Source organism: Ictalurus punctatus, chromosome 20 (assembly GCF_001660625.3).
Source record: "Ictalurus punctatus breed USDA103 chromosome 20, Coco_2.0, whole genome shotgun sequence".
Classification (NCBI taxonomy): Eukaryota; Metazoa; Chordata; class Actinopteri; order Siluriformes; family Ictaluridae; genus Ictalurus; species Ictalurus punctatus.
The window spans coordinates 7132082-7159641 of record NC_030435.2 but is presented as its reverse complement, the minus strand read 5'-3'; the positions used below and the strand labels follow the sequence as shown (position 1 = coordinate 7159641).

General features: G+C 41.0%; 1 protein-coding gene across 2 annotated transcripts in view; it reads right to left on the bottom strand.

The window, feature by feature from the left end:
• atm (ATM serine/threonine kinase) overlaps positions 1-27444 on the bottom strand; it is a 69477-nt gene extending 42033 nt beyond the window's left edge. Inside the window, exons 1-18 of one of the 2 annotated variants that reach the window (XM_017495938.3) lie at positions 27294-27444; positions 26880-26973; positions 23945-24069; positions 23697-23842; positions 22612-22776; positions 17083-17233; positions 15782-16020; positions 14131-14300; positions 13764-13897; positions 13122-13496; positions 12494-12694; positions 11309-11410; positions 10424-10655; positions 9312-9443; positions 9057-9182; positions 8807-8896; positions 2668-2860; positions 220-413 (exon numbers count right to left, since the gene is read on the bottom strand). In XM_017495938.3, coding sequence (XP_017351427.1) covers positions 220-413; positions 2668-2860; positions 8807-8896; positions 9057-9182; positions 9312-9443; positions 10424-10655; positions 11309-11410; positions 12494-12694; positions 13122-13496; positions 13764-13897; positions 14131-14300; positions 15782-16020; positions 17083-17233; positions 22612-22776; positions 23697-23842; positions 23945-24069; positions 26880-26951 — 2847 coding nt within the window. In that variant the 5' untranslated portion in view covers positions 26952-26973; positions 27294-27444. The remainder of the gene's footprint in view (positions 1-219; positions 414-2667; positions 2861-8806; positions 8897-9056; positions 9183-9311; positions 9444-10423; positions 10656-11308; positions 11411-12493; positions 12695-13121; positions 13497-13763; positions 13898-14130; positions 14301-15781; positions 16021-17082; positions 17234-22611; positions 22777-23696; positions 23843-23944; positions 24070-26879; positions 26974-27293) is intronic. The other variant, XM_017495936.3, reaches the window with a different exon arrangement.
• Positions 27445-27560: the final 116 nt, after the last annotated feature.

The following is a 27560-nucleotide window of genomic DNA, read 5'->3' as shown; positions in this document are numbered from 1 at the left end:
CCGATAAAAGCGTTTACCAAAAGAATTGACGCACACGAGCAAACCTATTCCTCGGCCTCCTGTTCATCTACAGTCTCAAGCTCAAAGGCAGAAAAAGTGCATCAACTCTCACCTTCAATCACTTCGACTGTAACAATCTGAAATATAAATATCAAAACCTAGACGTATTCCTGTGGCTCTCAGTCATCGACCTCTTTAATTTAATGATGCGCCATTCACCATGTGGAGGTGCAGCGGTTTGGCACAATCCATTGGATCCAAAAGTTTTAGCAGCTTGCGTTGAAGGTCCAGCGGTTTAAAGCTGAGGCCGGTACTCTGTTCAAACGACGCGCACAGAGCAAGAAACTCCAGAGTGTCCAGGAAGGCCAGGTCCTGTTTGGTCAGGTGATCTTGTGATAGAGGGCTCTTCGCTCCTAAATAAACAATAAACAAATAAACAATAAAAACACACAGTTAGGAATTCATATATATTTATTTAGTGGGTTTCTTCTCTTATGGGGTTTCTGCGTATTCATAAATTTGCTCATCACACACCAAGAAAGGAATTGAACGTGCTGTGATTGGAATCGTGGGAATTGAACGTGCCGTGATTGGAATCGTGGGAATTGAACGTGCCATGATAGGAATCGTGGGAATTGAACGTGCCGTGATTGGAATCGTGGGAATTGAACGTGCCATGATAGGAATCGTGGGAATTGAACGTGCCGTGAAAGGAATCGTGGGAATTGAACGTGCCGTGAAAGGAATCGTGGGAATTGAACGCGCCGTGAAAGGAATCGTGGGAATTGAACGTGCCGTGAAAGGAATCGAGGGAATTGAACGTGCCGTGAAAGGAATCGAGGGAATTGAACGTGCCGTGATGGGAATCATGTGAATTGAACGTGCCATTATAGGAATCATGGGAGATGATTTGATGGAGTTATTTTTAACGCTGCAAAGTTGATGATATTCTACAACAGCATGTTAAAAAGTGTTTTATTCCTCATGACACAGCCATTTGCCCACAACTAGGGGTGTACATTTCATGACAAGTTTCATGACTATACCATCTAATATCGTATAATTTTTTTAACCAGCGAGTCGATTATTTTCTGACACGTCAATGACTTCCTTGATGCGATTTCGATTCAATGGATTCAGGGGTCTGCGATCGATTTTAAATAACAGGTCTACTTCACACAATCAGGAACATTTCTATTAATTCACAGATGCAGCCAAAATATAGTTAGAAGAATGCATTGAGCTTTGTTCACTATGAAATGCTACATCGTTCGATGCAAATAAGGACCCGTGATGAACATAAACTCTGACGTTTGAAATATAAAGCTTTGCCATTTTCAGACTAAATAAAACAAAGCTGAACAAAGCTGATTAAAATAAACACTACACCATGGTATGATTTCTGTGTAGAATTTCACATAAATGTTTAGTGATTCAGTAAGAACATACTTCTTCACACCCATGATTTACTTCTAAATAAAGAGAAAATGTTTTTCTTTTCTTGCTCACTCATGGTGCTATGTTGTGACATCGGCTGATGTTTTTAAAACTTGAAAATGACGCTAGACAAAAACGCGTTCGGGACGTGGTTGGAATTAGAGTGTCCTAAATAAACTTAAAAATGATACACGCGTCAATCCTCACGCATTGCATTCATATGTCGGATTGATGGTTATCAATCAGTATCAAAGGATCGTTACACCCCTACCAACAACTACAAATTTTTATTCAATAAACAGCAACACATCACACTTTTTAATCTGTTTACTTGATGAATTACTTTATACATTTATCGTTTAATATTGTGGAACTTTCACAAAATGAGCTTGCTTTAATTTATTTAATTTTTTTTTTATAACAGTCGTTCCATCACTTTCTCCTGAAGTTAATAAAACACAGCTTATTACAGCGAAACCGGAGAAGTCTGTGTCCCCCGTCCTGAAGACCTTCCCATGGTGGGAAAAAAAGCGTAAAGTTATAGCTTTGGTACAAAGTGCTGACACTGGAGACTCCTTCCATAAATGTTAAATAAATGTCTCCTTACAGAAAACTTCATCAGTCAGTGATGTGACATTCGTACTTTATTATTTATTTTTTTTACCTGTTTACTATTAGGATTAGATTAGAACGAGCACATTAATACAAACCTGCGATTTGAATTACAATCAGAACTAGTGTCAGAGCTGCTGTCATAGAAAATGTATCAACGCTTTCTGACCAACCAAATCAAGAACTCAACAACACTTTGGTATAAATCAATCCCTCCAGGATTTAGCGATCGCAGAAATTAATGCGAAATCAAGCAAACTCCGCAATATTCGGCAGAGCTTACTATTTTTCAAAATGAACGCAGATTTAACGCAGATTTGGGCCAAGACACGTCATGTGACGTTATCAAAACGCGCATTCGGCCAAAGCCCTCTTCGACTGACGTGTCGAACATGAGTACAGCTAAAGGATCTCATTTACCAACAAACATCACTGCGAAAGACCGTGCGAAGCAATTTCGTGCGATTTGCAATTTTACCAAATCAAGTACTTTTCCACACAAAAAAAGCACTTTTTTTAAAATCACAACAAAAACTGTGCAGACTGATAATTGGTATACCACCAAGATAATTTCATGGTTCACAAAAGGTTTTATTTATTTATTTATTTTGTTTTTACCTGAACCATGCTGGAAGTCCGTCAGGTCAGTATTAAGCATCCGCGTTCCGGTGTTGCTGTGCTGTGCGCTGTCACCATCATCAAACAGATCAACTTCTTCTTGTGGGTTCTCCTCCATTTGATCTCTGCTCACCTCCATGTCATCCAGATCATTATCAACCCCTGTGCTGTCTCTTTTAGCAGAGTTACCTAACTGTGGAGTGAGAGATGTTCCACACAAAGACAAAAAAAAAAAAAAAAAAAAAAAGATATTCAGAAATAACTGAATATATATTAATCCCAAAAACATTTCATTCCATCCATTGTAATTAAATGTTGGATGAACTTTTGTTATAGTTAGCCAGTGAAAAAGCAATTCCCCACCCTCTACTCACAACACTACAGTATTTCCTAAGCTGCTCATGCATACACAAAAAATATCATGTCCACTGCAGACACAAAACACAGAGACAGTTTATTTCTCAGAGCAACTAACTGAGCATGTTTTAAAGTCCCCCTGAAATCAAAATGGAAGTTTTGTGGCTTTTAGTATGAAAATGTTAGCCTTAAGTTTAAAAGTCTTGGGCACATATAAAGAAATGCTGTAGAGCAAATATGTCTTAAAAATAATGAAAGCAAATGTTTCTATATTTAAAAAAAATACCATAAATAGCACTAAACAGTAATAAATGAAGAAAAGTCAGTATTTGGTATGATGACCCTTTGCTTAAATAAATTTGTAGTCTCATGTAGAATTAGTGCAGTTTTATAAGGAAATGAGATGCAAGTTTTACTGAGCACCTCATAGAAACAGCCGTGGTTCTTCTCTAGACTTTGACTGTCACACCTGCTTCATATGTTTGCAGCAAAATCCAGCAGCCTTCATTATATATATATTTTTTGTCTGAAAGGTGTCTCTTACCACTTATTATGCTGCTTTCTTTACTGACATACAAACATTTTTCTTTAACATTTAATTTTGTGTTGGAAAACTAGTGTTAGGAAATCAAAAATGTTTTTGTACTGATTTGAAAATGTAGAAAACCTATAACATTGTTCATACTTAAACAAAATTGGGTGCCTAAAACTTTTGCACAGTACTGTACGTGCATTAAAAATGTAGTCTGTCTGTACCACCAATATGGATGATCAATTCTGATGTCATTCTGCAACTTCAGCTTCTTATCAGATTTTCTGTCCAATCAAATGCTCTCTAGAATCTGAAGTGTCCCGCCCCCAAAATTATAAACATCCACTAACTGTACTAACTGTCAAGTATGGCTTAGCTCAGGGTGTGAGGTAAGCTAAACGCTATCGACTATTTAAAAAGAGGGAGCAGTATTTTCTGCATATTTGTACATGTCATATGACTGTATAACTTGTTAGTTTGGCATATTATCTCATTATTCCGACTTAATACTCAACACCCCACAGTCTATCAGGAAGATCAAGTTATTGAATATTAGCTTAAATTCCATTTCCGTATGTTGTTTCCCAGATAAGTGAACCTTTTTCAGCGTAACTAACTCTTTAAGTTGAATTAATGGTCTGATGGTGCTCATAGTGAAAAACGATGACAACACATAACATAAAGGACCGTGCACTACTGTCTTAGTGTATAAATAAGTAAGATTTAAGTGGTAGGTAATCAAAAGCTTGATCATATCTCCATACATTTAAGGTGATTACTGATAATCATTAATGTTCAATTTCATTTTTACTTACCGCCAGAGGCGGTGCTTTCAGCACCTGGATGTCCATCAAGTGTACGTGCAGGTCGAGTGTTTGTATCAACATAGTCATCTGTGACCTGGGTGACGTGCTTTTTGCCTCGGTACTAAAGGCACATTCACCCCGGAAGTGACCTCTTGTTATTTTCTCGCACTGGTAAGCAGGTTTCAGGAGTGCAGGCACCGCTGGTAGTCTTGTAACCCAAAGTAGGGTTGGAGCTACAAACTTTCATCCTCCAAAGACTGCGGTTAGCCTTTTTTGTGACTATGTAACTTCAGATAGTCCAGCAAGAGACGCCGTGTAGGAGTGGGCATGCTCTAATTCGGCAAGTAGCAGTTTACAGTTCTCATCCCAATTCGCAGGGGACGAGCCACAGTACACTGAAGGGCTCGGAGACCAGTCAGACATCAGTCTGTGGTAAAAATGGCCTTGGCACGTCTGGGGTTAGATGCAGCACCTGTCCAGGTGACTCCTCAGGACGCTTTTTTCAGGAAGTCCTCTCAGTCCGCAGCTCTCTGTGTCCCACCCTCAGCTCCATATGTCAAGGAGCAGCAGAGGTGCTGCCAGATGACCCCAGACATTTCTCTCATCTACCGACAGACTGGAGAGCACTAGATAATATGCAGGATGCATCCAACCATGGCTTGACCGCATGCCCAACATAGAGCTGGCTGTTGCCACCCTTGTGCTACCTCCTGATGAAGCACTTCGGCCCGATGCACGCTGCCCCCGGCCACAGTGCCGGTTGATAGATGACTTCAATGTGAGAAGCTATGACACAGCAACACGTATGGGACGTATTGGGAATTCAATGTCACACCTTATGCTGGCCCTGCCCCAGACATTGCAGGCTTTGGAGGTTGACCCTTCTGCCCAGAGCCTGAGTGACACCTTTTTGCAGGCATTTGCCTGTATGACCAGGGAGTTGGGGAGGCTAATATCTTCATTAACCCTCAACCAACACCAAATATGGCTGGCCCAGTCTCTACTTTTGGAAAACTGCAGGACAGCCCTCCGCTCTCTTCCTGTTAATCCTGGGGAACTGTTCGGCCCAGGTGCACAGCAAGCCCTGGAGTGCAGCCTACAGGTTACACAGGCCAGACAACAGTTTGCTCGTCTGCGTCGTGAACACCCCGCTAGACAAAGATCCTATAGCACGACAAATCCAGCTCAGTACATACCACAGCGAATTACCCAGCCGAGAGCAGAACATCCAGAGGGGTTTCGTCAGCCAACCCCCACCCAGCCCCCTTGCTTGGCACAGCCAGGCCAGACTTCAGGCCGTCATCCCTCCAGAAATTATAAGGGGCGAAGGGGTAGACAATGACTATATCACTCCCGCGGTCAGGTGCTTCACCAGCCAGCAGCTCAGATGCTGGGAAGCGCTTAAGTCAGACCCCTGGGTTGTATCAACCCTGTCACAGGGCTGCAACATTCAATTGAGATGTCGACCGCCAAGGTTCCAGAGAGTCAAAATGACCTTAGCCAAGGACCCAAACAAGGCTCTGGCCCTAGGCCAGGAGGTCCTTCGAGGGAAGGGCTTACCAGTTTTTTGTGCTCCCGTTCAGGATCTCACTGGCGCCAAGGGTCTTCACTAGGTGTGTAGCAGCGGCACTGTCATGGGGGGTTATATTACAGGCATGGGGGATGCGAATTTTCCCATATCTGGACAACTGGTTGATCTGTCCCCAGTCAAAGGTAGATGCCCTCAGAGAATCAGCATTACTGGTCTCCCATGTTACCAAGCTAGGGCTTACAGTGAATTATGGAAAGAGCTCTCTGATTCCCATTCAGCGAATAGTGTTTATTGGCATCCAGTTGGACTCACGGTTGATGATGGCTACCCCCTCTCCTATCCTCCAGCTCATTAGTTGCTTCAGAAGAGGCAGGGCTCTGGTCCTCAAAGCATTTCTGAGATTTGGCCCTTCTGTCATTACAGCCTCTCTAGATCTGGCTGAATGACCTCGGCTTGCATCCCACTCAACACAGGCACAAGCTGGTCAAAGTCACTGCCAGTTGCCTAAGGTGCCTGAGCCCATGGAGGAGAAAAGCATATTTTACTCAAGGGGTTACCTTAGGAGTCATACCTTCTCACAGAGAAATAGTGACCACAGATGTCTCCCTGGCAGGCTGGGGAGCTGTATGGCAATGAAGGGCAGTCAGAGGCCAGTGGAGTCCTTGACAGGGGGGAACAACACATAAATGTGTTGGAGCTACAGGCAGTGTGGCTCGCCATCAAATATTTCCTTACAGTGCTGGTAGGAAGGCATCTCCTTATAAGAACAGACATCTGTGGTCTACCATATAAATCACCAGGGGAGCACCAGGTCCATACAATCCTTGAGGCTGGCCCAACAGCTGTTATTGTGGGCCCATCCTCACCAATTGACCTTGAGGGCAATGCACTTACCAGGCACTCAAAACACAGCTGCAGATTTGCTATCCCGGCACAGTTCCCACCATGGCGAATGGAAGCTGCACCCCGAAGTAGTGCAAGTGATCTGGCACAGATATGGCAGGGCAGAGGTGGACCTTTTCACCTCACTGTCAATGACACATTGTCCCGTTTGGTTTTCACTGGGGGAACCAACAAGCCCCTTGGGCCAAGATGCACTGGCCCAAGCGTGGCCAAATCGACTGCTGTAAGCTTTCCCTCCACTACCATTGATACTGCCCTCCCTACACAGGATCCTCGGGGGCAATCACAAGGTGCTACTAGTAGCTCCCAAATGGCCAGGGAGGATGTGGTTCCCAATATTACACAGCCTTGGCGCCTGCTTGTGAGGAGGAATCTCCTCTCACAGCTGGAGGGTCGAATCTGGCACCCGAAGCCATTACAAAGGTTGGGAGATCCAGCAGTTGTACAGACACAAATCCCATGCACCTTCCACAAAGATGTTGTACGCTAACAGATGGAAGCTCTTTTTTGAGTGGTGCCAAGAACAAAATCAGGAACCAACATGTTTTTCCATACGTCCTCAGGTTCCTCCAGTCCTATCTTGATGGAAGCCTTGCAGCCTCGACCATCAAGGTATACATAGCTGCAATCTCAGCCATGCATAAGAGAGTAGATGGCATGACGATTGGGTCTCACACCCTTGTGACCCGCTTTCTTAAAGGTGCTCAACGACTGAGACCTCCTCGACAAAACCCAGCATCCTCTTGGGACTTGCCCCTCGTATTAGAGGCACTGCGTTAGCCTCCATTTGAACCCCTAGAGAGGTAGGAATTGAGCTGACTGTCTATGAAAACAGCTTTCCTCTTAGCCATGGCATCGGCTAGACGAGTAGGCAAGTTGCACGCCTTATCAGTAAGTCGAGAGTGCCTACACTGGAGTTCTGGGAACGTAGGGGCAACTTTATAGCCGAACCCTTCATTTCTCCCAAAGACCTTTTCTTCGTCTTATATGAACCATCCTCTCAGTTTGTCAGCTGTTGAGCCCCCAACTCAGGAGGATGAGCAGGAGTCGAGTGCGAGCACTAAAGTGCTGTATCCAAACGACTGCTGAATTTCGGCAGTCAGATTCATGGTTTGTCTGCTATATGGGGCATAGGTGAGGTCAGGCTTTGTCCAAGCAGCGTCTGTCAAAATGGATTATAGATGTTATCTTTATGCCTATAAGGGCAGGGGTCTCCAGATCCCTTCTCAGGTTCGAAGTCACTCAACCAGGAGTGTGTCTACTTCATGGGCAGCCCTACGAGGGGTCCCTCTTTCAGATATTTGTGCAGCTGCGTCATGAGCATCAACCTGAACATTTGCAAGATTTTATAGGATGAATGTGATCTCGCACAACCCAGTGGCTACAGCCATATAGAACGGTGGTTACGTATGTAACCGCGGTTCTACGAATTTCGGACGACTGCCAGAGCTTGGCAGTCACTCGGAAGATTCGCGAGAAGATTGCCAAGAGGTCACTTCTGGGGTGAACGTGCCTTTAGTTACGGGGCAAAAGGCACACGTCACCCAGGTCACAGGTGATTTTGTTTATACAAACACTTGACCTGCACGTACACGTGATGGACATCCAGGTGTTAAAAGCACCGCCTCTGGCGGTCATCCGAAATTCATAGAACCGCGGTTACATACGTAACCATTGTTTAATGTGTAACTGAATTCTACTGGTGCAAAGCCTGGTTTACTTACAATCTTGGAAACATCACAAAGAATAAGAATTATAAGCTAATATTCAATGGTCATACTGTTCATATATAACACTCCACAATCTAAATAAAATAAACCTAATATGTTTACATAATGAGTTAATGACGAGATAACATATTGAAATATTAATGACATCATTTCAGTTTTTCCTTTTCCCAACTTATTCAGCTTAGCATATTCAGCTTGAAACCCACTCTGTAACTGTAAGGAATCAGTTGTAAAAGTGGCAGAGCTATCGAGAGCAATGAACTGTGTGCATGAGACTTACCATTAGCTTGCAGATTTCCGCCAGCTCACTCAGCAGTCGAGCGGGGAGAGCCTTCATTACTAAACTGCGAGAGATTGTAGAAACACTGTCCTGCCAGATATAAATGCTATATTATACTCCTTGCTATATTAAACTCCTCCATATTTAAATATCTTTTTATAAAATGAAAGAGGGAGAACAGCTGAACTGATATAGGTTTTTTTCCACATTTATTTGACAGTCTTTATAATGACTGGGATAATGAACTCACTTTATTCTTCGTGCTGATGCTTTCTGAGTACAGCAGCATCACAGATTGAAGCGTGGACAGAGTTTCATCTTCACTTAACCTGGTCTTTGCAGAGGAAATGTATTCACTCAAGTCCTGCGCTATAGCCTGCAAGCAGTAGAGTAGTCTTTGAGTGAGAAATTTTGGGAATGCAATCTCATGGCTTGTGTGCACAGAACAAAAACATTTATTCCCCTTTTTTTAATTATTATTTTTTTTTTTTACACATGGTGTTACCTTTGCTTTCTGAAAGAGAGGAGTGTGGCATGCGTTTTCCTCAGTAAGGAATCTGATGCATACAAAGGAACCCAGGGTACCAATAAGAAGTCTCAAGCAGCTCACCATACACGCAGGGGAGGTATTAGGAGTCTTAAAAAAATTGAAAGAAAGAAAGAAAAAACAGCCTTATACATAACTGACGGAAAGTTGCATTTCTCGTAAAATGAAATGATGTACCGAAATATTAGCGTGCCGACATAATTAATGCAGAGTTCATTAAATCTCAATCAGAAATATAGTGAGTAAAATTGTGAAATAACCTGGGAAACCCCTTTTCCCCACCTATTTTCTTCTCTACTCACTGGATTGGTATTAAGAAGCCCAATGTGAACCAAGAAAACATTCCCCACACCATTATACCGCCACCACCAGCCTGAACTGTTGACACAAAGCAGGCTGGGTCCATGAACTCATGTTGCTGATACCAAATTCTCATCCTACCATCTGTACATCACTGCAGAAATCAAGACTCCTCAAATCAGGGTGACGTTTTTCCCAATCTTTAACTATCCAACTATTTCGGTAAGCCTGCTCCCACTGTTCGCCTCAGATTCCTGAAAATGAACCGTTATTTTTATCCTTTCAGTCAAATTTTGCGCTGCAAACACCAATGACCAAGTGACCATTGTATAAGCGAGATAATCCACGTGTAGGGGTGCAGAACACGATTTTAATGCACTCCATGGAGGCAACCTTCTTTCCTCCACGTCTTGAAAAAACAAAAAAATAATGTAATGCACACCTTTCCTTACTTATTTATAGTTTTCTGCCACTTTAAGTGGAATCAGCAGTTCGGGGGGAAAGCAGAAGCATGACAGGCTATTTCATTGTACCATTTATTCTGTTCTGAATTTACGCTGTGCTGTGAAGCCAGAAATTCGATCCCAAATTTGGCAACCACGAAAGAAAATGAACGTGACTGACATGGTAGAATTAGTGGAGGCTGATGTTAACCTTAAGAGAATTCGATTTCACGCTGTACAGGAGTGCTTGCTAAATGAACACTACCTTCATGAACGTTTGTTGCACCACATCTGAATGAAAGGAATAGAAATGGTCAGGTGACTCACGTCAGGAGAGAAGGAGTTGAGGAGATGGTCAGCTACAGCCTGAAGACTCTGTTCCACTCGAGTCCTGAGAGAGTCGATGACGGTGAGCTGAGGCTTTTCTCTCAATGTTCCGCTTCTGTCTGCTTTGGCTGCAGACCGCGACGCCGCATCATCAAAACTGACCTGCAGGTACAGTGTCTCAATTTCATTCAGCAGGGTTCTAGCTTCCGCAGGCCGATCCGGAGCAGATACACTGGATAGGGCAAATACGGAGAAAACTCAACAGTGTTAAAAATGTACACAGACGTAAACATCTGTGGCCTGAAGGAATGACGTGCCCTACAAATGCAAACCACAATAATTACTGTGACTAAAACTAGGGGAAAAGGTGTTTGCTGAAGGTGCTGTACTTAGATATTTAAGCTATATTTTCTCCTGGTTAATTTGTCAGAAAATAAAACTGCTCAGCCAAAGGAAAGTGTAGTTCACTTTTCTAAAAAGATAATCCTTTCAGATTTCCATTTTGTATTTAAGAAAGCAAAAACATTTGTATTTTGTTTGGTGATGAGATAAAATATAATTTACTTCTCCACATTTTAGAAGAATAATAAAAAGTCATCAAAACTCTGGAATAAAACAACTCAATGGAACTATGGGAATTATGTTGTGATAAAAAAAAATAAATCAATCAATCAAAATAATTTAGTATTTTAGCATCTCCGAAGTAGACACTTTTTGCCTAAAATTTCCAGAAATGTATTCTTGGCATTATCTCAACCGATTTCTTGCGGAATTTCCCCGAGATGCTTTTTAAACAGTATTAAAGGAGTTCCCACCGACACTGGACACTTATCGGCTGCTTTTCGTAATATTGTCATTATTATATGCTGAAATTGATACACTCACCTCTCTAGCTGAAGTGAACTCATGAGAAATGCCATTCCTGCCATGGTGTCTTTCAGCGTCAAAGCCACCAGAATTCTCGGGATAATATTTAGAGGAATATTCCTGCAAACAAGACCAAAAAAATAAAAAATTATGAATTTTTTTTTTATAAAAGTAAAAAAAAACACAAGCTTAAAAAAAAAAAAACTAATTCCCAGAACACTCTAAAATAATAAAGCTTTGTGTACATTTTGTACACAAATGTGTACATTTTCTAAAAACTATACAACAATGCCAGGACAACGTAATCACTCCACAGAGCTACAATCTCCATCATACGACAGTGTTGCAGAATTCTCCATTCTGATTGGTCAGAAGGCATAGATGAGTTTTCTATTACAGTTCAGCTCAGACAGTAGTTCTAGGTTTATAATAAGGGGCAGTGGTGGCTCAGTGGTTAAAGGCTCTGGGTTACTGATCAGAAGGTCAGGAGTTCAAGCCCCAGCACTGCCAAGCTACCACTGTTGGGCCCTTGGGCAAATATTAATGTGCCGGTGTTGTTATTTTAACAAAGAAACTATATCATCATTCATCTTCATTAAGGAGACATTAATGCAATGTTTATGGAAGGAGTTTCCAGTGCCAGCATCGTTCTTTGCGATTTCACCGTGCTTTGTCTTGTTTCGCAGACCTTCCACAGCATTAAAATGAACTATAAATGGATTAAAAAAAAAGTAATTTATGTTTTAATACATTAAAATTGTAATCATTGGCATATTGCTGTGGGATACAAGGAATAAATCACTTTGGGATGTGCTGTTACAAGAAAATAATCAACATCAGGGTAGTAAGAGTAACTCTGTTTTGCGTCAATCAGTCGATCACCTCGTCGTTGATCATTCTCCCACAACGGCACGTCCCGAAGTGTTTTATACCTTATCTGATTGAACACAGTCTTTGAAAACAATATTAGTAGTCACATTTAAGTTCCAGAGAATATGTGTCCTTGTTAGAATAATTATACACTACTTATGTTTATTTACTAGTTATACAAAATATGCCAAAATTATAGCAACGATCAAGATACCGGCAATCAAAATTATTCTAAACTAATTATTACATTTATATTGCTGTACCAATAAAATATTGCCACCCGTCTAGACAGGCGAATAAAGCAAAGGAAAATGATATTTAAGACGTAAGGACCTGCAGATGATTGGGTGAAGTCTGACGCTCTCCTCCATTTCATCACTCTGCTCATTCATAAGCAGCCAGTCAATGATTGCTTCTTTCAGAGAGAGTGGAGAGCCAGCATCCAGCAACACAGATGACGAACACTCACTGCTGTACACACTCTTCGGAACCGAACACGTCAACAAGGCCTGGGCGAGGCTGAGGGCTGAAACACTACGCAACAATAAGCAAAGAAAACATGTATTTATTAAAGTGGGATCCTAATGTTTCAGTCCACTATCGTTAACTGAATTTCCGCAAAACAGGTGTCAATTTGTTAACGCGGTGTGTTAGAGGCATGTCACACATTACACACTGCTGCTGTGTGATTGGCTAACTGGGTAATTGCAGGTGTTCCTAATGAAGTGCCCTGCCAAGTGTATATCAAAACAACACATACTGTCTTTGAATTTTATACAGACGAGTCAATAATCTTGTCTTGGGTTTAAGATTTTGTACTAATAGAGAGACATGCGTTCACAGTTGTTCATTTTAGTGAATCACCAAACGTCTGATATTTACCCTTGGTATTTATATAAAAAAAAACATTTTGAAACGTAGCGGCAGGTTTTCAGCAGGGACGATTTCCAAAAGCACTCACGCAGATGGTTTACACACGGCGCCAGAGAACAGCTTCCAGAACTCTCTGTCGACGGGCACAAGGTGGCACTGCACCAGGGTTTGTAATAGCTCTAGGCACAGAGCCTCAGTGTAAGCAGAACTGACGCCTCGCACTGCCAGCGCCCACACTCTGGCCCAAATCCGGCCTACTTCTCCCGGCAGAGCCTGGCTCTTTCCTGAGATTTTGGACTGGCACAGAGCCAACTGCTTCAGGCAGGGCAGTACATACAGGCCCCTCTCTCCTCGACGTTGCTGCTCGCCCAGCAGCTGGCACAGCAGAGACAGCAGAGGGCCCAGCTCGTGGGCAGGAAGCATGGAGGGGTATTTAGAAGTCAGAGCAGCAGTCACCTGTAGCCTGGAGATGCAGAGGATAAGAAAGAAGAAGAAGAAGAAGAAGAAGAAGAAGAAGAAGAAGAAGAAATGTTAGAGCTTGGAGTCTACACCAAAGCAATACCAAGCATTCGGGTGACACTATTTGAGAACGCTATTAAACGATTCATATCACTCCACAGCGCCACCAACAATCTCATTAAAAATGATACTTCCCATCTTTTCCTTTAACCAAACTGTGGATTTATAAATCCCCAGACCCTACTACACACATAGGCAAGTAAAGGATTACCAAGGTATCATGTCGAAGTCGCTGTGATGGGGTTGTAGGTGATCCCTCAGCGTTTCCCAGCCGAGCTCCATACGCCGCCGCTTGCTGCTCTGCGTGCTGTCCCTCAACACAACACGTGAATCCTGACTAAACAGCTGAAGCGACCAACACAGACACAGCCATTCAATATTAAACTTAAAACATCCCATTTCACGCAGCCGACACAATTCAACAATTATAGCTGCTGCAAAGCCAAAAACTCGAATGAGATCTTCCATGAAAAAGCCAAAGACGTTATTACTTTAAACTAGTGAGGCGCGATATTTACATACATTTGCTGATGTGTAATTGACTGAAACTGGTGAAGTAAAGGCAAATAATTTGTCACCTGGTGGCAAATGTCCGCAGTCAGTTCAATAAGATTTTCTTTGACAGCGATATTACGAGAACCCGTAGCGTACTTTCCGCGACTGCCGATGTGGCTGATCTCCCCTTCGAGAGCACTATACATGCTGTAGAGGAGACTCCGCCATTTCGCCCAGTCCTCTGCATGGGCACCTGGACCGACAAAGACATACAGGTGACAACACGTCAGCGAGAAAATCCAAGCAGGCAGACAGAAAACAGAATTTTACCACAAAAAACCCCCCAAAAACACACACCTTTGTTTATACAACAGATATAAAAAGTCTATATACCCCTTTTAAAATGCCAGGTTTTAGTGAATTAAAAAAATCTGTAAAAAAGATTAAATCATATCAGAACTTTTTCCACCTTCAATGGGAAATTACAAAGTAAAACAATTAAGTGGAAAAACAAATCAGAAACATTCTAGGGAAAAATAGTAACAAATAAAAACACCCCTAAACTAAGACTTTATTGAAGCGTCTTTTGATTTTATTACACCACTCAGTCTTCTTGCGTAACAGTTTGTTAACATGGCACATCTTTTCTTGGCAATATTTTCCCACTTGTTTTTTTGCAAAAACATTCTAGAGCCATCAAACTGTAAGACTGTGCACAGCCGACTTCAGCTCACCCCACAGATCTTTTGTTGGATTCAGGTCTGGGGTCTGGCTAGGCCATTCATCTCCTTTTTGGTTAAGCCATTCCTTTGTTGATTTGGATTTACGCTTTGTGTCATTGTCGTGCTGAAAGGTGACCTGGACATTTTATTAGGATACATGGCATCATGGACTCCATCAAGTATCTACAACTATTAAATGAAAACCTGACTGCCTCTGCCAGAAAGCTTTTTAATGGTCCGTGGTTGGATCTTCCAGCAGGACAATGATCCAAAACATACATCAAAATCAACACAAAAATAGTTTACTGACTACAAAATCATTTTCCTGCCATGGCCATCCCAGTCCCCTGACTTCCACCCATAGAAAACCTGTGGAGTGAACTGAAGAGGAGAGTCCACCAGCGTGGACCTCGAAATGTGAAGCATCTGGAGAGATTCTGTATGGAGGAACGGTCTCCGAACCCTTGCCCTGTATTCTACAACCTCATCGGGCATTATAGGAGAACACTCAGAGCTGTTATCTTGGCAAAGGGAGGCAGCACAAAGTAAAAAAGGGTGCCAATAATTGTTGCACACCTATATTTAACAAAGACATATTTTTTTGATAAACCTGTGTTTTGATATCCATGAGAGCAGAGTATTTTTGTGAATTTTTTTGAACAAAATATCAAAAGGTTCAACAATAAAGACAAATTTTCACAGCTTTCTTTTTCTTTTCTAAGGGTGCCAATATTAGTAGATGGCACTGTACACACACACACACACACACACACACACACACACACACACACACACACACACACACACACACACATATGCTCAGCCTATTTTGTCAACTTGCATGTCATTAGGCCATGTGATTTCTCCAGTGATGCCAATGATTTCCATGATCATATTGTATCTATGAAAGATGTCAGAAGAAAACGAATACTTTTTCAAACCCTTGTAAGCATTATTAAGAGCTTAAAGAAGCGCCTTTTTCTGCAAATATTGGACTGAGCAGAATCCTCACCCGTCTCCACTGTCTTGGCTCCTTTGGGATGATGCACGCTGAGCTGTATGTTAAAGAAATCCACCATTTCCTCTTTCAGACTGGAGCTGGGCCTCATCTCGCTCCACACATGCAGGATGGAAGGAAGCAGTTCCTCTCCCAGTCTGCACACTCGTCTCCTGCGGTTCATCGCCACAGAGCGCAGAAACACGTTCAGAGCAGAGATCAGGTACTCCAGCACCTGCAGGTGTCTCTCTGTTCTGAAAGAAAAGTCCACAATGTCTTTTTTTGTCACAGTAATCAACCAGCTGGGGGCGAGGGCGCGGGGGGACGACTACCATTTTCCTCTAATTTTTACACTAAGAAAAATGATTCTTATAATAACTTTTTTAATAGTATTTTATCTCGCAAATATATGCCTACATATAAATTATGGCTTCCCTAAAGTACTTTTAATGTATTTTTCCCCTCCTTTAAACATTTCCTGTTTCTGTATTGCTCACATATACCTTTTGCCATGCATCACCATAGAGAAAATGCTACTGAGGCAGATGGTCAGGTACTGGGATATTTAATTTATTTATTTTTTTTACAAATTTGTGAAAAGGTCTGCATGCAGGAGGGCTCAAGGGTTTCCAACCTTGTTACGGGAATTAGGTTCAGGGTTGTTATTCTCTCCAGAGAGGGCTTTACTGTATTTTAACTGTGGGGTGCCAATAATTTTGAATCCACTGATTTGGGGGCTTTACGCTGAATCAAACATACTGTGCGGTCCAAAAGTCTGAGGCCACCAGTGAAAATGCTTGTGTTTGACATTCTTTGCATGAATTTCAGGATTTCTTAGTAGTTTGTATGTCCCGTTTTTGCCTTAATGGCAGTGTGCACTTGAACTGACTGACTTTTTCTGGTATGTAAAATCTGATGATCCATGTTAGATCAAATCCATCGTGTGTCGTCTGAACACGAAGGGATGAGACTCTCAGAAAATCTGACCTTTTGCACAAAGAAGTTAAAGTGGTCAATATCACTGATTTGCTTACATTTAAATACTGACCTAAAAAACTTTTATTCAGTATTCAAGATGTTGCACATTTTTTTGTTTCAAAAATTTTTTGTTCCAGATTTTCAACACGATGTCAGACTTTTGGACCCCACTGTACACTGTCCTCATAAACTCAAACAACGACTGTGTGTGTGGTCAATGCTATGAAGGACACCGATATTGCTAGACTTGTCTGACCATATATTATATTGACCTTGAAGTAATCCAAAAATAAATCAGATTACATTACGTATATGACACACGTGCTATCTTTTAGTACCTGATGTTACTGAGTGCTTTTGAGAAAGAGCTGAAGAGTATGTGTGACAAGCTGTTAGTCTGAAGGCAGCATCCCTGAACCACGGTGTGAATGATCCTGCTCACTAAAACCCGGTTTATAGATTTGGACGAAGTGAACACATCCAGCAGACCTAGACAACCAACAACAAAAAACAGACACACAACGTTAGGCATCAAAGGCCAACACAACAGACGTTTCCTTATTTCATTCATTTACGCAAGGCAAACACTTAGCACTTCACTTAGTACAGCGCTTTAATACTTTAAGGATATTTGCACCAGTAGTGGGTGAAATGTGAGTCCCGGTTTGGTTTTATAGCTATGCAGGGATAGAAAAATCAGAAGGCGGAGTGCCCAGAAAGAACAGATTTCTTGTCAAGGTTTTTAAAAAAAAAAAAAATTAATTAATTAATTTAATTCGCAGTCACTCAACAACAAGCGCAAAAATATGACTTTCCTAATGACTTTCACAAAGCAAACATTTTCATTTTGCATGTAGATTCAAGCATTTATTAAGAACCAGGAACAGCAGGAGTAAGCAACCTGGCAGATCACCTCAGTCCTCCCTCAGTGGATACCAACATAATGGCGTGGTTGGTCTGGTTTTTCTGCTGGTTTTCCCCAAATGACTTTGATAGTAAATGATACGCACGGCTCAGGAACGCTACTATTAAAAAGAGTCAAACGTTCCCCTTTAGGTCCACCCAGATGCCTTCAAAAGGAACTCTGAAACTGAACTATGCGCCCTAAAAGTAGAAATGTATAAATATAAACCTGATATTGTGGATCCCCTTGTTTCATTTCACATCAAGTATGCTCGAGTATACTTGAGTACGGTGCCAAAAAAAAAGCCAGTCCAATTTATTCAACGAGGGTGTATATGTAAGGAAGTGATGGTGTAATACAGTCGAACAAAAAGCAGAGTAATCCATCCTGAAGTTGATCATTTTCGTACAACAGCAAGACCCTAAGTGTGTTATTCGCCAACAGTTACCATTTTAAATGTAATGAATGAGACGTCATGCTTTTTAACTGTGTATATATACATTTAATATTAGGGCACGTCCACGATACAAGATAGTTCCTGTTAGCGCTTACGTTGTAACAGCTATAAACAGTCATTCCCTCACCAGTCTATCCTGTGTTCTCCCTCTTTAAATTAACAAGACAAAATGAAAACACGTCCATCATGTTACTGGGAGATCGGACAGCACAAGCCCCTCAGTCATAAAGACTTGTTTGTTTGATTGTATTGGGGTTTATTGCCATACCAGCTTGGCCAGGGCAAGTGAGTGTTACTGTATTAGCATTTTGGTGGTTCTTCGCCTTTCAGTAAATACCCATGGGTCAGTCTGGTGGGGCAACACGGCACCTTGTGTACACCACTCGATCATGTCGAGTTTTAAAAGGATAGGTGCATATTTTCTTAATAGGTTTATTTCAAATCAGTTGTTATTTTGGCATTTTTCTCATTCCGCTTGCCATTAGGCCAAACATATACTGGTTGATAAAGGGTTTGAGGTCGGAAGCCTTGATGATGTAGAGTATCTACAACCCTAATTCCGAAAAAGTTGGGACAGTATGGAAAATGCAAAAAAATCAAACAAAGTCACCTGAAAATTCAATTTACCCTGTAGAATATTGAAAACACATTATTAACACATTATCTGATGTTTTACTTTTTTAATTTAATTTGTTTTGAAAATTTACACGCATTTCAAATCTGATGACTGCAACACACTCCAAAAAAGTTGGGACAGTTGACTGTTTAACATCACCTTTTCTTTTAATAACACTTTTTAAGCGTTTAGGCGCTGAAGACACCAATTGGTTAAGTTTAGCAAGCGGAATTTTCCCCCATTCATCCATTATGCATTTCTTCAGCTGTGCAACTGTAATGCACCATGCATTCTCAATCAGAGACAGGTGAGGACTGCAGGCAGGCCATGCTAGCACCCGCACTCTCTGTTTACGCAAACATGCGCTTGTCATCCGGTCAGAATGTGGTTAGGCGTTATCCTGCTCTGGATGGAAGTGTATGTTGCTCCAAAATGTGTACATAATCTTTCTGCATTAATGCTGCCCTCACAGATGTGCAAGTTATGGGCACTGACACACCCACATACCATGACAGATGCTGGCTTTTGGACCTGACGCTGATAACAGCTTGGTTCTTTTCCTCTTTGTCCCGGGGAACACGATGGCCGTTTTGTCCAAAAACTATTTGAAATGTTGACTCGTCGGATCACAAAACACGATTCCACCGTGCTACTGTCCATCTCAGATGAAACCGAGCCCAGAGAAGTCAGCGGCGCTTCTGGACAGTGTTGATGTATGGCTTCTGCTTTGCATAGTAAAACCTTAACCAGTATCTGTGGATGCAGCGGTGAATGGTGTTGATTGACAAAGGTTTACCAAAGTATTCCAGAGCCCATGTCAGGATCTCCATTACAGACTCGTGACGGTTTTTAAGACATTGACGTCTGAGGGATCGGAGATCACATGCATTCAGAAGTGGTTTTCGGCCATGTCCTTTACGCACTGAGATTTGACCGGAATCCTTGAATCTTTTAATTATATTATGCACTGTAGAAGGTGAAATGCACAGAATCCTACCGATTTGTCTTTGGGGAATGTTGTTCCCTAATTGTTGGATTATTCGCTGATGCATCTGTTGGCAGATTGGCGAGCCTCAACCCATCCTTGCTCTTGAAGGACTAGGACTTTTTTGGAGGCTCCTTATATACTATGATTAGACGACTGCCTCACCTGCTTCACATCACCTTCTTATTTCAACTTGTCACATCGCTATTAGTCCTAAATTGCCCCGTGCCAACATTTTTGGAACGTGCTGCATGCATCAAATTCAAAATAAATGCTTATCTTCAAAAAACTATGCAGTTGATTAGGTAAAACATCAAATACCTTGTCTTTATACATTTTTTTGTGTTTAAATACAAGTCAAAGTACATTTACAAATCACTCCTCTTTGTTTATATTACCATTTCCCATACTTTCCCAACTGTTTCGGAATTGGGGTTGTAGCATTTGCAGGTACGATTTTCTTGCAGAGCCATAAACTATACTCACGTACAATCGGAGGAGGACAGTTGCAGTCTACTCCGCATTTTGCTTTTGCGAGTACTTTAATAATGTTCAATGCTCTTAAGCGCTGGTTCCTTAGTGACTTTATATGTTTAAACTACACAATGCATTTTGCCCGATAACACTATTTATTTTAATCATAAACAGAATAACAGAGAGGATACTGCTTTGAGGTACTCCTTGTTCTTGTGTGTGGGAATTTGACACAGAAGCTCCTATATGAACTCGAAAACTTCTGTTAGCCAGAAATCTGGAGATAAAAATAGGCAGATTAGCCCTGAACCGTATTTTACAGTATGTAAGTCTCTTAGAATCCCATATTTCCAGGTTGTGTCATTTACTTTTTCCAAGTCGAAGTAAACTGCTACAACATGTTCTTTTCTTTTTTTATAAAACCATCACGGACATACGACACTGGAGAGTCCTTCCATAAATGTCACATAAACACCTCCTAACAGAAAGCCTCACCACATCTATACATCCACATACCACCACATTTTGTTACACAACAACATGGTGTTTTTTTTTATTTATTATTATTTCCCTTTATTAGATTTATATGGAGTGTCTATCCTACAAGTCCCTGTGTGTGAGCTGTTACTACAGGAACCATAACAAATTAGAATGAGCGCATTAATATAAACCGTTTACGTTACAGCCAGTACTGGGAATTTGCTATGACAAGAGTGGAATGTGGCTGTTTTTAAAAAAAAAAAAAAAAGCGTTACTAAAAAAAAAAACGCAGACTGATGGCAATCAGTTTTTACTGACAATCAAGTCGCAAGTGAAGGGTGAAGTGAGAAAAACCAAATACAGAACACAAAGTGCTAGTGACAAAACGAGTTTTGTTAGTCAGTGAATATAAGGAAAATATTTTTTTTCATTACCAATATTTCAATGCAATATAACACAGAAAAAAAACACACATTTTTTTTTCAAGCAAGTACTGGAACAACAACTTGGTATGTTCAGGATATTCACAGTAAGGCTGGGTGACATGATGATAGAATATGAATGTGAAATTATGTCGCAATATATTTTTTGAGATATCGTTGATATTGTGATTTTTTTTTAAGAATTGTTTTTTTTTCCATTTACGTCTCTGGATTTGATCAAGTGTTCTACTAGTTGTATCTTTAAAATTGTAAAATGTTAAAGGTTTTTCCAGATTTTTCGTTTCTCTTTCACCTTTTCAGTGTTGATTATTATTGCACACATTTCATAAAATTATCATCAAGTATCTCTCAATTGTTTTGAGATTCCACTCTCAAAGTCAAATTAGCTCTCACTTGCTAAGGTTAGCGCTACAGGTTGACTGGAACTAGCGTTATCAGCATAAATCTTACACAGCTACACGACTACTAGTCCAGGCTCTTTTCATCTCAAAACTGGACTACTGCAATGCACTACTCTCGGGCCTCCCAGCTAGCTCAATCAAACCCCTTCAAATGATTCAGAATGCAGCAGCACATCTCGTCTTCAACCAGCCCAAAATGTCACACTCATCATCTCTCTCCACTGGCTTCCTGTAGCCGCCCGCATCAAATTCAAGGCCTTGATGCTCATGTACAAGACCTTGTCTTGAACAGCACCCCCCCCTACCTCAACACTCTCCTTGAGGCTTACATTTTCCTCAAGCAATCTGCAATCAATTAACGACCGACGCTTAGTAGTTCCTACTCAGCGTGGCTCAAGGTCCCTCTCCAGAACCTTCACACTATCTGTCCCACAGTGGTGGAATGAACTTCCAACCTCAATCTGGAGCACAGAATCTGTCACTATTTTCAAAAAACAGCTAAAGACCCACCTCTTCCGTGAGCACGTAACTAACCCCTAAAATGCCAACCATACATTATTTAAAAAAACTACAAATTCACTCTGGCTCTTACACCTTGACTCTGCGCACTTTGCTTCTCTAGAACTCAATTATAAATCTCGCATGGTAGCACTACTTGTATGTTCTCCGCTTGACAGATCGCTTTGCTTGTATTTCCTCATTTGTAAGTTGGTTTGGATAAAAGCGTTCACTAAATAAATAAATAAATAAATGTAAATACACAACGATAGTTTTTCCCAGTTGTGTCCATTGCGGGAGCAGCTGAGAAGGGTCTGCTGTCATTATACAGTACGAGAGCGGCCTCTAGAGTCGAAATAAAAACTATCACTAACCAATTTTGTTGCGTTAATTAATTTTTCGATTCATTTATGTCTCTATTTTTATGTTATTTGGAGTGTTACTTTTTGGTTATTTTTGGATGCTTGTTTTTTATTTATTTGTTTAAAAAAAAAGGTTATATTTATTTTTACTTTAATATTTATTAATAGTTAACGTATTTATATTTATTTTATTTCATTTTTAAGTACAATACAGTGTATGAATCCAGGTATAAAGACTTAAACTCACAGTGCCACTGCTGCTGAGTAATCTCACACCAGTACTTGCGGACAGAGAGGATGTTCTTGAGTAGGATGCTACTGTAGTCCTCTCCATATATAGCACAGCTAAAGGAGCTCTGCAGAACCTCCACCACATGAGCCAGCAGATACGCACACTTTAACTTCGGCCCTCCTGGAGGAGGACAAAGTGGATGTTAGCGCTGATGTCCACAAAATAGGCACAATATATACACAAAGTCATTTATTTACTTAAAATGTGCATTAAGTTTAGTCTTAGTTTTTTTTCCTCCAAGATTAATTCTCTACCAGTTAGGTGGCTTCAACTTTAGAATGAGTCCCACCCATGTTCACGAGGCTCTGCCCCTGGGATCTACAGTGGCCCATAGAGTACAGTGTCTAGAAAATGACTGACAGGAAGCGCATCCAAACACACACAAGCAAGTTTTCCAAGCAGGTTTTTTTCCCTGCGACTGATTTTTTATCAGGTTCTTCATATCTTCCAGGTTATTTGTAAGAAATATTTATATAACATATTTATTTATTTATTTACTTAAAATACACTGTTGCACCTTTAAGTATAAGCATGAAGACAGGTCTAATGGGCTGAACACATACACACACTACTGAAAATAATTCATGCTAAAATATTTTTTAAATATTTGCATGACAGCAAACATGAGCCTTACAATAATCATCTAGCAAATTTTGAATTATAAATGCAAGACAGCAATATGATGAATCACAGCTCGAACACCAAAGGAGCTCTTATCACACTGAGCTGAGAACTGTCTGGGCGTGGCCTAATATTCTAATGAGCAAGTCTGATTGACAGCTCTCTGTCTGAGACACCTAACCTGCTAATCCATTCAACCACAGCTAAATCCAACGATGAAAGCAGAGAGGATTAGGATGGTTGAAAGTGTAGCAATTCTAGAGCTCCACCCACTTTTATAGTGCTCCACCCACTTTAAAAATCTAGCAAATGTAGACATTCGAATGATATAAATTGACATTAAAACAAGATATATCAAGTACAAACATCACAATACGTTAACATTTTCGAAATGTGAGCAAGCACGGCTGAAGGCTTACGTTTGTTGGCACACTGGACAAAGAATTTAATCAGGCTGCTGATCTCCTGCATCTTCTTTTGCCGGTTGGTCTGAGTGGCAGCTGAGACTTTCGATTTGTTCGACTTCAGGAGCTCATTCTCTTTCTTCAGGTACTTCTTCAAGAACCTGGAGCGAGATTATTTACAATATATCACATCAGTACGCATGATTTAAGCATTGAGCACACACAGATGACGGCTGCTTAGGGACATGATCAGCATCACACACCCGAACAAAGCATCCCATGTGATGAGCTGAGTACTGCCTTCCGGGGCTTTCCTGGTGGACACAATGTCGAGTTCCCGCACCGTTTCAGGATCCCGAAGAAGCCTCCGGAGACGATCCACCTCCTTCTGCGTGGGAGAATAAAGTAATTCATTAGTATGAAGAACAAATGGCAAGCATATCCAATGTCCTATTGTCCTGCTAAGTATCGGAGGTAGTGCAGTTGTTTCTCTAGGTAACTGTGATATATAAATTTAGATAAAATATGAAAAAATGAAACAGTATTTCCATCCATTTTCCATATCGCTTATCCTACACAGGGTCACGGGGGAGCCTGGAGCCTATCCCAGGGAACTCAGGGCACAAGGCGGGAGGACACCCTGGAAAGTAATGTTGGGCGATCTTCTCCATAGTCAGATCGTCAGCCTGTGAGATCACCATTACACGATATTATCGCGCACGGGGGCGGGACGGGGCAATAGTTGTTATCATTTGCTAATTTATTTACTCATTTATCTACCAATTTATTGACTAGTTTATTTACTCTTTTATCTACTTATTGAATTGTTTACTTACTTATATTATCAAGGGATGAAAATTGTTGTGCATCATTTTGCGAGCAAAGATGGAGTTGGTGGTAAAGAAAAATGTCATGTCACCTGTTTGGCTGGAGGCAGGCTTGAAACAACTTAAAAAGCACTTTATTATTTTACTTTCCCCACTAACCACTTGCCAAGGTTGTAGTGGAAGAACTTGAGTGGCCTGCACAGAGCCCTGACCTCAACCCCACTGAACACCTTTGGGACAAACTGGAACCAGGTCCCCTTGCTTGACATCAGTGCCTGACTTCACGAACACTCTTGAGGCTAAATAAGCACAAATCCCCACAGCCACGCTCCAAAACCTAGTGGAAAGCCTTCCCAGAAGAGTGGAGGTTATTATAACAGCATTTAGATTCCAAACTAAATCTGGAATCGAATGTTCATCAAGCACATATGATCAGATGTCCATATCCTTTTGCCATATAGTGTAAATAGGATTAACAAGGAAAAAATGAAACTAAATATAGCATACTAATAAAGCCCTTCACAAAATTTGGCTCACTTATCTTGTTGTGTCAGAGAAACGGAGTAAACAACAATCCAGCATATGATAATTATGTTCACTGTGCTGAAATGGTTGGACAAAAAGTCGCTTATGGCTCGCACTTTATGTTAATCATTGTTATGGTTTCTTTTTTCAGCAAATTTGTTGAGAGTAATAGTTTCCAGAATTTTTTTTATTTTTATGATACTCAAGTTTGTAAACTCTCAGATGCATGCACGACCCAAAATATATATTATATTAACAAGCAGTTTGTGTGTAAATAATAAAACATTTCCAAATGTGGGTCTGTGTTCTACGAAACTGTCCATTTGCAAGACTTAACTTGCTGCTAACACCAGGACTAGCACTTTACAGTTTTGTTGTTATTTTTTAAGCACAGTACCCTGATCTACATACTGGGCTACAAAGAAAGCAGCCCCAGCCTCAGTCCTTCACACGATGTTGTGTATTTTTCTTACGACGATTGCCAGGTGTTGTTGTGCTTGGTTCTACAAAAATCTAAAGTTTTCTACTAAGTGCACGTGAAACCCATGATTTGATTCTGTATGTTAGCTGCCATGTAAAACAGGATGTCAGGGAGCATATCAAAGAGCTTGACTGATACGCTGTGCCGCACCTCAAATATAAGCACGCTCAATGACTGCTTAGCACACTGGCTAAATAAGAAACCAAATGTTTAAACAGAGCTGTGTAAGATTTCTCACTGCCAATCTGCCCACGCTGTTTTTCTTTAAACCTCTTCCTGTTCTACATTAGCTTTCCCTCACTGAGTTAGTAGTGTTCTCTCAAACTAGCAAGTGAGAGCTACCATGAGCTTGAGAACTAATTCAGCAAATGAAGGCAAACTAGCAAGCAAAAGCTAACCCAACGAAACAAGGCTAGATAGTTTAGAAGGAGAATAATGTGTAGATAGTTTGGAAGGAGAATACGGTGTCGATAGTTTGAAAGAAGAATAACATGTAGATAGTTTGAAAGGAGAATAACATGTAGACAGTTTGGAAGGGGAATAACATGTAGACAGTTTGGAAGGGGAATAACATGTAGACAGTTTGGAAGGGGAATAACATGTAGACAGTTTGGAAGGGGAATAATGTAGATAGTTTGAAAGGAGAATAACATTTAGAAAGCTTCACAACCAACCCATGTTTAATGCTAACTAGCTGCTTCTGCAGAGCGATTTGTCCCCACCCTGTTTGTTTACAGGGGCGGGGACAGTTTGTTTACAGGAGCGGGACAGCTTGTTTACAGGAGCGGGACAGTTTGTTTACAGGGACAGGGACCCTTTTGTTTACAGAAGCGGGACCAGTTTGTTTACAGGGGGCGGGGACAGTTTGTTTACAGGGGGCGGGGACAGTTTGTTTACAGGGGGCAGGGACAGTTTGTTTACAGGGGGCGGGGACAGTTTGTTTACAGGGGCGGGGACAGTTTGTTTACAGAGGCAGGACAAACGTGCTATACAGAGCTTTTGATTGCATGCAGACTGTAAAGGTACAGGATTACCAGAATTTATTAAATGTACAATTAACATAAGACAATCTACAAAACATATTTTTTTTGTATTTTGTTTAAATATTCAGCTCTTGCATTGTGTCTACAGCATGAAAAGTCTATAAAATAAATAAATAAATAAACAGTTTAATTACTTTTGTTAACAGCAAATAATGTTGTGGGTGCAAAAATGAAAATGTATATAAACGTCTCTTTATCCTGGCTCTCGAATTCCAACAGGAACTGATTTTATTTACTTATTTTTTTCTCAGTAACAAGTGAGTGAATCAGCTAGTTGATGTAACAGTCGTCTGAGGTGAAGAGAGAAGAGAAATCTCAGTACCTTCCTCTCAGTGGCCTTGTCATGGTCCAGTCCACGGCAGCACAGCAGCAGCTCATTCAGTACCAGACTCATTTTCCTGCCATTGGCTTCAAACCTGCCAGGGAGAATGAACGAACGAGTGAAGAAGAAAGAGAACTAACAGTGCTGTGAACAATTTATTCCCACACAGCTATACACAGCAAGCATACTGATAAACGGGTGCGAGCTGATCGGTCTAGAAGCTGCACAGGAAGTTAAACCTACTAGCTAGCAATGATTTGATGCAGACGTGATTAGCTACTGATCTTCACTGAGATGCTCCAAGCTAAAGCGTTAGCAAGGTTGAAAACAAACCCACAGTTTAATTAACAGAATATGTCTTCAGACTAATCACACGAGTAACAGATGCAGAATCGATTATCATTTGTTGCTTACACACTTTGTTTACTTTCTGGTTTCTTTCTGCAAACTCCAACACAACTTTCACGCACACGTGTGAAGACAAACCCGCCTTCTTCTCGTCTTCATCTGGGATTGAATCCTAAATCAAGAAGGGAAAACTGGACAGGGCGCAGAATTCGTTATTATAAAGCCTATTTATGGCACCTACATAGGGACTCGTTGGTGCATTTGGTATTCAGCCTTTGATGCTGAATGTGAATAGAGAGCGAATCAGCGCCACCTACTGTACAGGAGCCCTTA